Source organism: Lutra lutra, chromosome 1 (genome assembly GCF_902655055.1).
Source record: "Lutra lutra chromosome 1, mLutLut1.2, whole genome shotgun sequence".
NCBI lineage: Eukaryota > Metazoa > Chordata > Mammalia > Carnivora > Mustelidae > Lutra > Lutra lutra.
This window is the reverse complement of record NC_062278.1, coordinates 165387264-165401249: the sequence shown is the minus strand read 5'-3', so window position 1 is coordinate 165401249 and position 13986 is coordinate 165387264. Positions and strand designations below refer to the sequence as shown.

Here is a 13986-nt window from a genome sequence, read left to right as displayed (position 1 = left end):
CAGGCCTTAGGGGATTCTTCCCTCCTCTGTAGCCTTAGAAGTGGCAGAGGGTCCTCAGTACTCCAGGTCCTAATAGGTATCTTCACCCATGCCCACCCCGCTCCCCCCATCCCCGCCCCAGCCCCGCTCCTGTCGGCATCCATCTAGATCATCTAGATCCATCTCCTAGTGCAAAGCCCTTGTTCTTAAAGCCCAATGTACCAGAAGCCAAACAGACTCAGGCAAGGGAGGGGCTTGGCCAAGGACACAACCCATAGGCATTAATTAAATCCAGGACAAATCTAAAGGGTTCCTAGACTGGGCGGAGTATTTAAGCTTAAAGTCTGTTCGCTACTGGGAACACCCAGAGGGTAGATTGGTGGTGGGAACCAGAGAGTAATGGGTGGCCTCGGACTCCTAGATCCAGATTCCCCACCTGGGTCTGAACACCCTCCCTCCCTTTCCTCAGCCAGAGCAAGAAACAAGTGGTGGGAAGGGTGGAAGATCATTCCTTGGGGAAAGGAGCTTTGGCTCAGGCTGTATGAGAGGGTCCCCAGTACAAGACCAAGTACAAAGGACCAAGTCCTTTGGCACCTCGGAGACTTGGTTTGCCCATCTGTGAATCAGGAGAGTGGGTACTCACAGTTGAACTCCTGGGAGCCCAGAGAAACAGATGCTCGTTGTGGGGAGACTGGAACCTACCTACCTCTAGGCTAGTGCCCCTCGTGTGGAGATAAATGAGGATCTCCCTCTTGTGTCCAGGACTCCAGGGAGGAGAGGCATCCTGCAGACTTCCGAGGCAGCACTCCCCTGGGCCACAGAAGCTAGAGGACTATTTGCAGGAGCTAGGGGGTATCAGTGAAAGGGATTGGACAATCAAGCTGAACAACACAAGTTTCAAGGGCAGTGCGGCTGGGGCAGGGCCCCAATGCCACACTCCTGGCATCCTGGCAGAAGAAAGACAGGAGGTAGGAGTGGCAAGGTTAAGTGGGCAAGAAAAGGGGCATCTGGAATCTTGTATCTGCAGGTTATGCTGCGTAAGGCCCAGGAGTCCGAATGAAAATCCTCTGTGGAGAGGTTGTTACCCTGGTGCAGGCCCACAGTACTGGCAGGCTGGGTCTTAGCTTTCACCACTTTATAGCTTCCTTTGGCTTCGTTTCTTTCCATCAGGACACCACCATTTGGGGCTTCATGTCTTGGAAGGCAGCCAGAAGGACCCTCATAGAAGATGAAGTTGAATGATCTCGAAAGGTGGGGAGCTGCGGCCCACACTGAGCTCACATGGGATTTTGTTTGGCTGATGTAGTATTTGTTTTCGATTGTGATAAAATACACATGACATAAAATTTGCCATCTTACCCATTTTTAAGTACACGGTTCTGTAACATTCCGTATACTCACATTGTTGTGTAGCCAATCTTTAGGATGTTTTCATCTTGCAAAACTAAAATTCTGTCCCCATGGGCGCTTGGGTGGCTCAGTGGGTTAAAGCTTCTGCCTTCAGCTCAGGTCATGATCTCAGGGTCCTGGGAGCCAGTCCCACATCAGGCTCTCTGCTCAGCAGGGAGCCTGCTTCCTCCTCTCTCTGCCTGCCTCTGTGCCTACTTGTGATCTGTCTCTGCCAAAGAAATAAATAAAATCTTTAAAATAAAATAAAATAAAATTCTGTCCCCATTAAACAAATCCCATTTCTGTCTACCTCCAACCCCTGTAAATGGGATCATACAGTATTTGTCTTTTTGTGGCTGGTTTATTGCATTTAGCAACACGTCCTCAAGCTTCGTCCATGTTATAGCATGTGTCAGACTTTCTTCCCTTTTTTTTTAATTTTTTTAAGATTTTATTTATTTGACAGACAGAGATCACAAGTAGGCAGAGAGGCAGGCAGAGAGAGGAGGAGCAGGCTCCCCGCCGAGCAGAGAGCCCGATGTGGGGCTGGATCCCAGGACCCTGGGATCATGACCTGAGCCAAAGGCAGCGGCCTTACCCACTGAGCCACCCAGGCACCCCCTTTCTTCCCTTTTTAAGACTAGATGATCCGGGCGCCTGGGTGGCTCAGTTGGTTAAAGCCTCTGCCTTCGGCTCAGGTCATGATCTCAGGGTCCTGGGATCGAGCCCCACATCGAGCCCCACATCGAGCCCCACATCGAGCCCCACATCGGGCTCTCTGCTCGGCAGGGAGTCTGCTTCCCTCTCTCTCTCTCTGCCTGCCTCTCTGCCTACTTGTGATCTCTCTCTCTGTCAAATAAATAAATAAAATCTTAAAAAAAAAAAAAGACTAGATGATCCTCCATCATATGGATATGCCACATTTTGTTTATCCATTCGCCTGTCGATGGATATGTGTGGTGCTTCCACCTCTTGGCTACTGTGAATAATGCTGGGTGGACAAATCTCTTTGAGTTGATACTTTTAATTCTTTCAGGCATATGCCCAAAAGTAAAATTCCTGGGTGATATCATTCTCTGTTTAATTTATTTTTTAAAGATTTTAGGGGTACCTGGGTGGCTCAGTGGGTTAAAGCCTCTGCCTTCGGCTTAGGTCATGATCCCAGGGATCTGGGATCTAGTCCCGCATCGGGCTCTCTGCTCAGCAGGGAGCCTGCTTCCCTTCCTCTCTCTTTCTGCCTGCCTCTCTGCCTACTTGTGATCTGTCTGTCAAATAAATTTAGGAAAAAAAAAGATTTTTATTTATTACTTATTTGACAGACAGAGATCACGAGTAGGCAGAGAGAAAGGAAGGGAAGCAGGCCCCCTGCTGAGCAGAGAGCCCGATGCAGGGCTTGATCCCAGGGTCCTGGGATCATGACCTGAGTGGAAGGCAGAGGTTTTAACCCACTGAGCCACCACCACCTCCATACAGTTTCTCCAGCAGCTGCACCATCTCACATTCCCACTGGCAGTATACAGGCTTCCAATTCCTCCGCATTCTTGCCACCACTTGTTGCCACCACTGATGGTTGTGAGGTGGAGTACTTCTTGTTTTAAGCCCACATTTTACAAGTGGGAGGTTTCACCAGAAAAAGCATATGGTTTCTCTATTAAAAAAATTCTCAAGAAGTGCTTCTGATGACTGAGCCCCATGTGGGACCACCAGCAGGCAGAGGCACCCTGGATGGCCCAAGCCACTCCCTGCCTCTGGAGGGGAAAGTAGATGCATTTTCAGAAGGTGCTTCTGACATGGTCTGAGAAACGGGAAGCAGTCAGCAGAACTGGTTGTCACTGCCCCTCTTCAGGTGGGGTCTGTGTCCTCCAGTTGGCCAGACTGCCCTGTCTGGCATGTGCCTATGCACCTCTATGTTTGAGACAGTCTCATTCCTCCTCACCCTTCCACACATGCCTGTTTTATAACAGGGAACTGCGACGGTTTTGTAGTGTGTCAACTTGGCTAGGCTGATCTACATTTCCCATGACACCCTTATTCATATGTTTCCTGTAGGGTGGGCCACATTTGCCAGATTTGGGAGGAAGTGACTATTTTGGTTGCTGATCAGGTGACTTACCTCCTCAGTATGAAGCCGCACTGATTACGGACTTACCCTGGATTCTCTCTCAGTTTTGCCGACTCAGGTGTGTGCATGGTTAAGTCCAACAAAGGGTCTCAGCTTCTGCAGGATACCCTCAACACCAAGGTCAGAGGCAACAAGAACCAACCCAAGTTTCAGTCTGTCCTAGGGCTCCAGCTTGTGCCGTTTCGGCCTGCTTGTGATCTTCCCGTCCTGTCTGGGCACTCACTGCAGGCTCCAGCGTCGGTCAGAGAAATTCAGCCTTATGGAATCTGGTTCCTCAGCCCTGAGATCAATCCAATGTTTAGGAGCATGTGTCCCTAATACCCTCTGGGTCTGCTTCTCCACTGAGAGTTTTTGCCACACTGGGGGCCTATGCTAGTGCTCTAGCCTGGACTGTCCCCAGGCCACAGCCGCTGGCTTATCTGTCCTCAAGAACAGGAAGCAAGTCTGATTGGTCCCCGTCCCTGCCTCTGTTCAGCCAGTGTGCCCTGAAGGAGTGACTGTGGACTAGGCGACACACGAGATCTCATGCAAGGATCAGTGCACCTATTTGCAGGTGTGAGTGGCCCTAGTAGAGGCCCCAGGGCCTCTTTGCTGCCTCTTTTGACAAATGGAGCTCCCTGAATGGCCAAAGGGCCCTCTGGGTATATCAACCAAGGTTCTAGTCCTGGGACAGAGGGATGGCAGCACCCCTTGTGCTGAGCCCTCGAGACCCCTCCCCCATCACGTTCTGTGCTTGGGGCTAAGCCTGGACCTGGCAGAGGGACAGGTTCAGCTGGGTTAGTCAACAAGAGTCCACGGAGACTCCATCATATGGGTCACGCAGGCTTGCAGATCCTGGAAAGGGGCCTTTCCAGTGTCTTCAGGGCTGTCCTGGGGCCAGGGAGAAGTCAGATCTAGGGACCCAGGAGGTAGATGAGGCTGATCCCAGCCCCGTGAGAGGAGGGAGGCAAGGGCACAGGAGGAGAGTGTGCTACACTGGGGCTGGGGTGAGGGGTACCTAGAGACGCTGACTGGAGGCAGTGTGTTCCTACCCTCTTGGTTAGCTGATGGATGAGTAAAAGAAATCTTTCTTGGCTCGATTTATAGATAAGGAAGTGGAGAAATGGGGAGAATAATCTTGCCCAAACCAAAAGACATGGTGGACCAGACCCCTGGATTGCTGACTTACAGCCTCCAGAGACCTGGTCCCATCCAATGCCCCTCCTCTCCTGATCAAGGGGTGCAGAGAGGAGCCTAGGCTGAGGCCACTGCTGGGCCCCTATTGTACAGAGAAGCAAATACACGTGTTTCTTTGCTTCCTCCCGGCACCAGAGTCTGCTGCCCCAGGAAGCACTCCTCCAGAGCCTCGCGGTGTCCTGTGCCCCCAGCATTCACCTGGAATTGAAGCTCCTCAGTGAGGTCTAAGAGACATAAGAGGTCAACAGCAGGTCCTGGGCTCCCCGGCCCTGTGCCAGAGCTGAGTGTGGGGTCAAGGCAGAAAATAACAGCCTTCCCAGTCTCAGCACCAAACCTTTAAGACCAGCTTTTGAAACCCCTCCTCACTGGGGCTGTCACAAGGCTGAGATGTGGCCCACGCAGCCTTCCTCAGAGTGCCTGGCACATGCCGAGGGTTTACGTGGGGCAGGACATGGCCATCCTTTCTTCAACTTGGGGTGCAGGTCAGTGACGTGAGCCCCATGCAGAGGTGCAGCTCTACCGAAGGGTCTAGTGAGCACCCTGAGAAGAGAGGAGGGGAGGGGTGGGTGAGTTAACAGTGGGACACTGGGAAAGTCCTTTCAGGCCTGACCCACCATGGTCCTGCTGTCTCCAACCTAGATCTTCTGCCTGCCCCCTGGATGCCCACAGTTGCCCAGAACCAGAATAGTCGCAGCCAAGGCTAGCATCCCATTTCTTCCTTGGCCCTAATGACAGGGCCCCCTAACTGCCATCAGTCACAGGTCTCCATACTTGGGAGGTAGGGAGGTGGTTCTTCTTGTTCTCAAACCTTCTGCCTAGACAACAATGATGGGCAGAGGAACTTGGCTTCCTTCTTCTCCACTGGCAGGGAAGCTTGGGCGGGGCAGGCACCTCTGCTGGTTGTGCCCACCATCGTGTCCTCCCTCATAGCCCAGGCCAGGACAAGGCAGGGGAGACTCATGCTGGCACTGGGCCCTGCAGTTCCCAGAGGCAGGAGGCAATGGGCAGCAGGGAGACCCAGCCAAGACTTCAAAAAACTGAAAAAGCATGTGGAGTGACCACTTGCCCCAAGGGTCTGCAGGGTGGTAGGTGGCTGAAGGGTTTGCCCTGTGACCTCATGCTGGGGCAGGTTAGTGGCTGCCGGGCCTGGGTCAGGGATACGGGCAGGCCAGAGGGGCTTCTCCAGTGATGCTCCCTCCCCTCCCCTAGTGCCCTTCCCCCACCACCTGTAGTCTCTAAGAGAGATCATCTCTCATCTGTCACTGACCACTAGCCCAGGCTTACCTAGCTTGGTACATGTACATACCCACTGTTCTAGAACATTCCCTAGCTTCCCACTGCCCCAGAGCCTTCCTTTTATAGGGCTGTCTTCATAGGAAGATCCATCAAAGGCTCACTTGCTCTTAAGTACAACTGTCACATATACTGGACGCCAGGGTGTCTCAGGGCAGAGGATCATTCTTCCCAACTTGTCCAATAACCCTCTGGTCCCGTGTGCACTTCAGATCAGCCAACAAGCAGAGGATCAATGCCCTGCTCAGGCCACACCTCGGGCTGTGCTCAGTGAGCCAGAGCCCAAGGCCTCTACATTTCCAATATCGTTGTCGCATCAACACAAAGTCTCAGTGAATCCCGAATAACTAACCTCTGCAAAGGCCCAGCCTGGTGTGACCTTGTACGTGCTGAGGGGCCCTGCTCAACAAACCCCGAAAAAAGCCAGGGCTGCGCCCCCACCCCACCGCCACCCCCACCAGCGATCTCCAACATCTTTCCACCTCTGCTCACAGAGGGAGAGATCGGTTGGTCCCTCGAGAGTCCCTCCGGGATCAGCCGACCGCCCCCTCCCCCGCAGTTACCACTCCCGCGCGGGGAACTCCAAGCTCCAGGCCTACCTCGCTAACATCCGGGGTCCCCTGGACCCTTGGGACCCCATCCAACCCAAGCCGCGCGCCGACCGCGCCCAGCCCTACTCCACTCGGAAGAAAACGAGAGCGGTTCAAAGGTTTAAACAATTTATTGTGCCCCAAAAAGGCCGGCGGGATGAAGGAAGGCCGCGCGGCCCGCGCCCCGAGCGATTGTTTGTCGCGCACCCAAAGGCGGAGAGTGGGGAATGGGGAAGGGCGGCGCGGCGGCCGGGTCCCTGCTCACCAGGGCCTGGCCACCCCGCGGCCCCCGCCCAGGCAGGCAGGCGCGGCCGCGGCCATTGGCGCCTAGGGGCCGGTAGCCATGGCGACGGCCGTTGCCAAGGGCGAGAGCCAATAGGGGCGTCGCCAGGCCGTTTCAAAAATCTAAAGCAAAAGCAACAACAACAACAAAAAAATACACGCTACGGCGGCGGGGGGAGGGAGGGCCTAGTAGGGGATGGAGCGGGTCCGGGGCCCTCCGTGCGGCTCAGAGCAGGGGCGGCGGCGGCCGGGCCGGACAACCGTACAAAACCTACATACACTCGGGGTAGAAAAACCGAACGCCGGGAAGACCCGGCAGGCCGGCGCGCTCACTTGCGGCCCTTGGGCACCTTGGGGACGCTGGGCTTGGCCGCCTTCTTCACCTTCTTGCCCCCGGCGGCCGCCGCCTTCTTAGCCTTGCTGCCTTTGTCCTTCTTGGAGGCGGCGCCCTTCTTGTGCGAGCGCTTCTCGGGCTTCTGGCCCTTGGTCGGTTTCTTGTCCGCGCGCCGGGGGCCGGCCGCGCCCGAGGCCGCCTTCTTGGCCTTGTGCGCGGCGGGCGCTGGGGCGGTGGCGGCCGCCGTGGCTCCGCGCCGCTCGCCGCCGCCCTCCAGCTTCTTACGGTTGAGCTTGAACGAGCCGTTGGCGCCGGTGCCCTTCACCTGCAGGAGCGTGTCGTTCTGCACCAACGCCTTGATGGAGTACTTGAGGTAGGTGCGCCCGTTCTGCTGGTCGAACCACGCCACCTTCTTGGCCTCCGCGTAGATCTTGGCCAGCGACGAGCCGTTGCGCTCGCCCAGCCTGCGGATGGTCTCCACCACCAGCTGGCTGTACTTGCCCGGCTGGTTCTTCTTCTTGTTGTTCTTTTTCTTCTTCGACGGGGACAGCGCCGCGGAGCCGCCAGCCTTGGCCGCCTTCTTGGCCGCCCCCTCGGCGGTCGTCAGCGGCAGGGCCTCCTCCAGCTCCACAGACATGGTGGCGAGCGGGTTGGTGGCGGGCGGGGCGCGAAAGCCCGGGGGCCGCGCCGGGAAGAGGAAGGCGAGGGGCCGAGGGGGCGCCGGGGGACTGGGGGCGCGCGGCGGCTCCAGGCGGGAGCGGCCGCGGCCGGGCCTGGGGCCGGGCGGCAGGGCTGGGGCGGGGGCCGGGCCGGCCGGAGCAGGAGGTCCCGGGCCCGAGCCGGGGCCGGAGCGGAGGGGGGTGTCGGGGCGGAGAGGGCCGGAGCCGGGACCCGGCCGGCGCGGAGAGATCCGCCAAGGGAGCGCCGCGGCTGCCGCTACCGCTGCCGTCGCCGGAGCTCGCTGGGCGTGCGCGCTGCGCTCTGGTGAGGAGGGCGCTCCGCTCCCCTTTTATAGCTCCATGGCGGACCACGTTGAGAACAACAACAGCCTGGTCTGGAGCCAGCGCCAACTTGTGCTTCTTGGAGCCCCTTCCTCGGCCGCTAGCTTCCCGCATCGCGCCCCCCGGGCACCACCAAACCCTCGGCCGAGCGCCCCGGACAGGGCCCGAGCCTGCGGCGCAACGGAGAGATGGCCTGCGCCCAGGAAGGGCTCAGCAGAGGGGAACGGAGGGGTGCACCCTATGCTGCGGGAGCGCGAGAGGAGGGGGGCACCCGGTTTGGGGGCAAATAGCGAGGGCCCCGGGGGAGGCCACGCGGCCCGGAGCTTTGCGGCCGTCAGCCAAGAGTGCGCCACAGACACCCAAGCCCTGAACGCGGTCTGGGGGCCCCCGGCCTGCCCGCAGGACGAGGTTTAATTTGTCCGAACTAACACAGGGCACGCCCTCACGTGGTCGGCTGGGGCAATGTGAAATGTGCTAGGACATCTTCGAGGGGGGTCTCCACCCGAGTCTGAGGGGATGGCGGCTGGAGGCGCCCTCCGGCTGCGCGCCCGGGGTCTTGTTATGCCTCGGGGGTCTGAGCCCCGCCCGGGAGGAAGTGGGGGACGACCGCAGGTGTCTCTCTACGGACATTTCCAAACCGCCCCCCCCCCGCCCTCCGTCCCCGCCAAACTGGCGCTGATGCTCCAAGTGCCCCATTTTGTGGTGCGCAAGTAGCCGCCACCGTTCGCCCCAGAGCCAAATGGCGGTTCCACGGTGGAGCTAGTGGAGCGAGTGACAGGCTGCGAACCCCGAAGGAGTCCTCGGACAGGATGGGGGAGGGGAGGTGCTGCGGCCACACCCCTCCCCCTGTTGTGGGGGAAGGGCGATGGAGAGCGGGTCCTGGAGACTCCTCTTCTAGCCCCCCTCCCTCTCGGCGCCCGGCGAAGTCCTCCGCAGGACCTGCGGCCCTGAGCCGGTCGGGGTGCAGCGTAACTACTGCCGAGGCGGCGCCGAACAGCCTTTCTCGAAGCCGAAGAAGCCTCTACTTGGGGAAGCTGAGACCATGGGGAGACACCCCGGGAGGAGAGCGGATCCCTTGGGAGTAAGTGGTTTTTAGGCCCGAGCATGGAGGGATGGATGGGACAGGGACGGTAGAAAATTGGGGTTCCTGGGGAGAGAGAGCTGGAAGCCGTGAAGTCCAGGAAGGGAGAAGCTGGGCGTGGGGGTGGGGGATCCAGGCCTTCTCTCCCAAGAGGCGCCTGTCCACACGCACCCTTTTCCCAGAGCAGGCACAGACCCCATTGGCCCCTCAGACAAATTAGTGAATAAGGCCCCGGAGAGGAGGAAATTGAGTCTGGGAAAGGTGAGACGGAATGGGGTTTCTTTGCAGGGGGGGTGATCAGTGGCATTGACCCAGAGGAGGGCTCGTCTCCCAGGGCAGTGAATACAGCCCATAGGAGGAGAAAGATAAGCCCAGGTCCCTGCAAAGAAGGCCAAGTCCCTCTCCCAGGAAGGAGGACACCCCCCCCCCCCCCACACACACACATACCCAAGTGAACTGTCTGTCAAGCTGGGGAAACTTGGCCAGCCTAAGACCTCAGCCAAGGTGAGAAAAGACCATTAGGAGTCTCCTAGCAGAGACGGGTGGGTTTCTGAAAGCAGTGCTGGCTGAGCCCCCCCGGGGGGGGGGGCGCCTGGGGAGCAAAAACGTCTTGCAGAGAAGGCATGGCCTGAGCGAAAAATCACAGGTTCCGGAAATACAGAGGCATAATGCAGTGAGAGAGAGAGATGGAGGAGTGTCCATCCAGGAGCCGAAGCCACCCAAGACGGAGCAGAGGGCACAGAGGTGGGTATGGCGACTCCCTGGCATGGTGGACCAGGGTGCTCAGAGCTGGGGCTGGAACAGGGACACCAGGAAGAGAGCTGGCCCCAGGGGACCAGCTGCAGTGGGAGGCAGCCCAGTGACTAGCCTGGAGGGGCTCCAGCTTGGTCTCTGAAGGATCAGAGAAAGAGTAGAGGGTGATGCCCTTGCTGGTACCCCAGCCTGACCAGCAGGGGCACCCCCAGACTGCTGTTTGTCCAACCATCCAGGAGAGAAGGTCGCTGGAAATGTGAATCTGGAGAGTTGGTGGCGGCAGCAGCCTGGGTCAGGGATGTCTTCCCCGGGGTCCTTGTGCAGGGAAGAGGAGGATGTGGAAGTGGTAGGAAAGGGAGGGGTGCTCCATGGGAGACAGGGGAAGAATGGTCAGAGAGGAAGGAGGGAACCAGTGGTGGCTGGTGTCATGGAAGCTAAGGAGGAGAGAGTTTCAAGAAAGAAGGGCTGGCCTGTCACAGTGCAGCCCATTCAGAAAGTGGATCAATCTTATCGATCAGCAGAATGGACAGGTTCAGCAGAGCTGGAGAGACTGGCAAGTCTCCGCCTCTAAGCCCCTCTGGCTGGAATCTGCCTGTTTTGCCCAGTGTTTTGGTGTGTGTGTGTGTGTGTGTGTTTAAAGATTTTTATATATATTTATTGGCAGAGAGATAGAGAGCACAAGTAGGCAGAGAAGCAGGCAGAGGGAAATGGAGAAGAAGGCTTTCCACTCAGCAGGGAGCCCATGCGGGGCTCGATCCCAGAACCCCGGGATCATGATTGGAGTGGAAGGCAGTCGCTTAACCAACTGAGCCACCCAGGTGCCCCTTGCCCAGTGTTTTATTTTTATTTTATTTTATTTTACTTATTATTTTTTTATTTGACAGAGATCACAAGTAGGCAGAGAGGCAGGCAGAGACAGAGTGGGAAGCAGGCTCCCCGCCGAGCAGAGAGCCCAACGTGGGGCTCGATCCCAGGACCCTGGGATCATGACCCGAGCCGAAGGCAGAGGCTTTAACCCACTGAGCCACCCAGGCCCCACTTGCCCAGTGTTTTAAAAACAAAAAAAAACTAAATTAGGTCCAAGATTGAAAAATCAGTCGATTTCAGATAAAAATATGTCCAGATCTCAGCTTTCCTTTAAAAAAAAAAAAAAAAAAAAAAAAAAAACTGAAGATTCACCCTAGGTGGGGCCAGAAGGAACGGGGCCTGAGTAACCATTAGCCCTCTAGCTGGGCCAGACTCCCAGCACCTGGTCAGTATGGGGAGTGTGGCCAGTGTGGGGCAGACAGAAATTTCTCTAGCCCCTGGTGGCAGAGCGGGGACACCTAGCTGTGATCAGAGAGGAGAAGGAATCGGGAGGGGGTGGACATGTGTAGGCAGGGCGGTGTGACCCAGGCCATGGGGAGGATGCAGAGGACCAGGCTCGGTGTCCACACCACCCCTGGTGGGCTCTCTGGCCTGCTGGTGGAGCAGGTGCTTTTGCTGGTGGGGAGGGAGTTGCTGCCTGTGCACCTGTGGAGCAGGGCTCCTGGAGACTAATTTTAGGGCCTTGGAAATTGGCAGAGACCAAATGGTTTCATCCCACTCATCTGGTGATACAGAGGAGGCCACAGGCTTGGGGGATGGAGGATAGTGGTTTCATCCAATTAACCAGGATTCTAGGCCTGGGGTCCTGCCAGCCTTCAGGGATGCTTCTCAGAGCCCACACTCCCAGGTAGCCCTGCTGTGACCCCTCTAAGGAAATGTAGACGGGGAAGGCCTCAAGTAACTAAGGAAAAATGATGGACAAAGAAACATCAGAAGTGGCCAGGGCTTAGCAGAGACGAGCCCCTCCCACATCAGCCCTCCGGCTAGGCCAGTCTTGGGAGTTAAGTGGGAGAGGGGCAGTACAGAATCAGGGTGGGTAGGTGGGTCCTTCCTCCTTAGTGAGCTCCTCCTCCTTCAGTCCTGTGGCTCTAGACACCATCTAGACACCGATGACACCCCGTTTGTCAGCCTTCATTCCTGTCTCTCTCCTGACCCAACAGACCGCCCGCCAGCCGCCAACTCTACTGGGATGTCCAAGCATAGCTCTCTCCAGGAGGAGGCCAAAACAGGCCTCTGTTTTCTCTTACAAACCTGCTCCTCCCCAAGGTTTCACAGACAATTCTAGCCCCAAAGCATAGGCTTGGCCTCGATTTCTTTTTCCCTCTACCCTCTCATTCAACCTATAGATTCCTGTCTCCTCTATTCCCAAACAGGTTCCTCCCCAAGCCCTGGAGTTCTCCACCCTTCCACTTTGGGCTCTCCGCACAACAGCAGCAGCAGCAGCAGATGGACCCGCTAACACAGAAGTATGACTTCCTGCATCCCCCCCTCTGCCCAAGGGCCTCAGGCAGCTTCTTATCACACTAGGATGCCTCTACACTCAGTCACATTGGCCTTTTTGTTCCTCACACAGACCGCAGGGGTAGGGGGGGTTTGTTCCATCACAGGGCCTTTGCACTTGCTATGTGGCTGACAGCAGTTATTCCCATCTCAGTCCTTGAGAGCCTCTTCAGGGTAGCTGCCGCCTAGCCAGCCTGGCTGAATGAATACCTCTGGAGAATTCCTGTATCACATCACCCTGCTTGATTTTCTTCATAGCACTTATCATCACCGGACCCCATTTGGTCTGTTTAAAATATTTTTTTTTTTAGATTTTTATTTATTTGGCAGAGAGAGATCACAAGTAAGAGAGAGAGGAGGAAGCAGGCTCCCTGCTGAGCAGAGAGCCCAATTCGGGACTCCATCCCAGGACCCTGAGATCATGATCTGAGCCAAAGGCAGAGGCTTAACCCACTGAGCCACCCAGGCGCCCGGTCTGTTTATGTGTATACCAGGCACTCTGTAAGAACAGAGTTGGGTCTGCCTTGCTCCCCACTGCACCCCAGCCCTGGGCACACCCCCCACCCCCACCTGGTTGGCGCCCTGCTCACTGCCCTCTGCCACCTGGAGACAGTGCAGGTTTGCCCACAGCTGCCGCTCCAGGAAAGGATGCTGGGAGGCAGGAGTTCCTGGCGGGGCTTGGACCCTGGCACTCCCACAAACTTCACGTGTGACCCACCGCTCCCCCAGCAATGACTCTGCCCTCGTTCCCCAGTTTGTGAAGAGATGTTGGATGTGTGCAGCGCTCTCCAGCTCTGGCAGCCCAAGTGCGGACTTCTGAACAGAGATGTCCTCAAGAGAAGGAGGGCCTGCAAGAATACAGCCTTCCTGGAGAATGAAACACAAAAGACCCCGGTGTCCAGCAGAGTGTGGAGAGTCTGGGTCTAGGATGCAGAACCCTGGGGCTCTAGGCGGGCTTCTGTGCTTCCGTCAGCCTCAGTGTTATCATCTGTAAAAGGGGTGTCCACCCTAGAGCTCCAGCAGAGGCACCTCTGCGCGGGAGAGTTTCCAGAAGGCCTGGGTGGGAGTTACCAGCCTCAGGGACAGGATTCTGAGGCTCTGCCCCCTGAGGGCCCCTCCCCAGGGAAGGCCCCGTTGGCTGTTAACCTGTTGAAGGCCAAAGAGTCTGTCTCCCCAAAACATGTTTTAAACGGAGAGGTTGGCTCCTTCCTAGGCCTGGACTGGGAGGGAGGGTGGCAGGGCACAGTTTGGGATTTAAAATATAGAGAGTCACTGGGACGCCTGGGTGGCTCAGTTGGTTAAGCGGCTGCCTTCGGCTCAGGTCATGATCCCAGCGTCCTGGTATGGAGTCCCATATCAGGCTCCTTGCTCGGCAGGGAGCCTGTTTCTCCCTCTGTCTCTGCCTGTCTCTCTGCCTACTTGTGATCTCTCCCTCTCTCTCTCTCTCTCTGACAAATAAATGAATAAAATCTTTAAAATAAAATAAAATATAGAGAGTCACTAAGTACTTTTCAGCATTTTTTAAAAATATGCAAATTATTTTTTTAAATTTCTTTTCAGCATAACAGTATTCATTGTTTTTGCACCACACCCAGTGCTAAGGGAGACAAAGGGAAATT

At 56.6% G+C, this 13986-nt stretch overlaps 2 protein-coding genes across 4 annotated transcripts; one reads left to right on the top strand and one right to left on the bottom strand.

Moving 5' to 3' along the window:
• Positions 1-6664: 6664 nt before the first annotated feature.
• Positions 6665-8148, bottom strand: LOC125107823 (histone H1.10). The gene has a single exon (XM_047743270.1). It carries the CDS (start codon positions 7800-7802, stop codon positions 7161-7163), a length of 642 nt encoding a protein of 213 aa, XP_047599226.1. The 5' UTR covers positions 7803-8148; the 3' UTR covers positions 6665-7160.
• Positions 8149-8342: 194 nt separating this feature from the next.
• LOC125107850 (translation initiation factor IF-2-like) lies at positions 8343-13641 on the top strand. 3 transcript variants are annotated; one of them, XM_047743329.1, is made up of 5 exons: positions 8343-9247; positions 9430-9508; positions 9894-9991; positions 12241-12333; positions 13122-13641. In XM_047743329.1, exons 1-5 carry the CDS (start codon positions 8976-8978, stop codon positions 13126-13128), a joined length of 549 nt encoding a protein of 182 aa, XP_047599285.1. In that variant the 5' UTR covers positions 8343-8975; the 3' UTR covers positions 13129-13641. The 3 variants fall into 3 exon arrangements, with proteins under 3 accessions (XP_047599285.1, XP_047599281.1, XP_047599293.1); XM_047743325.1 differs by lacking the exon at positions 13122-13641 and adding an exon at positions 12522-13115; XM_047743337.1 differs by lacking the exons at positions 12241-12333; positions 13122-13641 and adding an exon at positions 12028-12100.
• Positions 13642-13986: the final 345 nt, after the last annotated feature.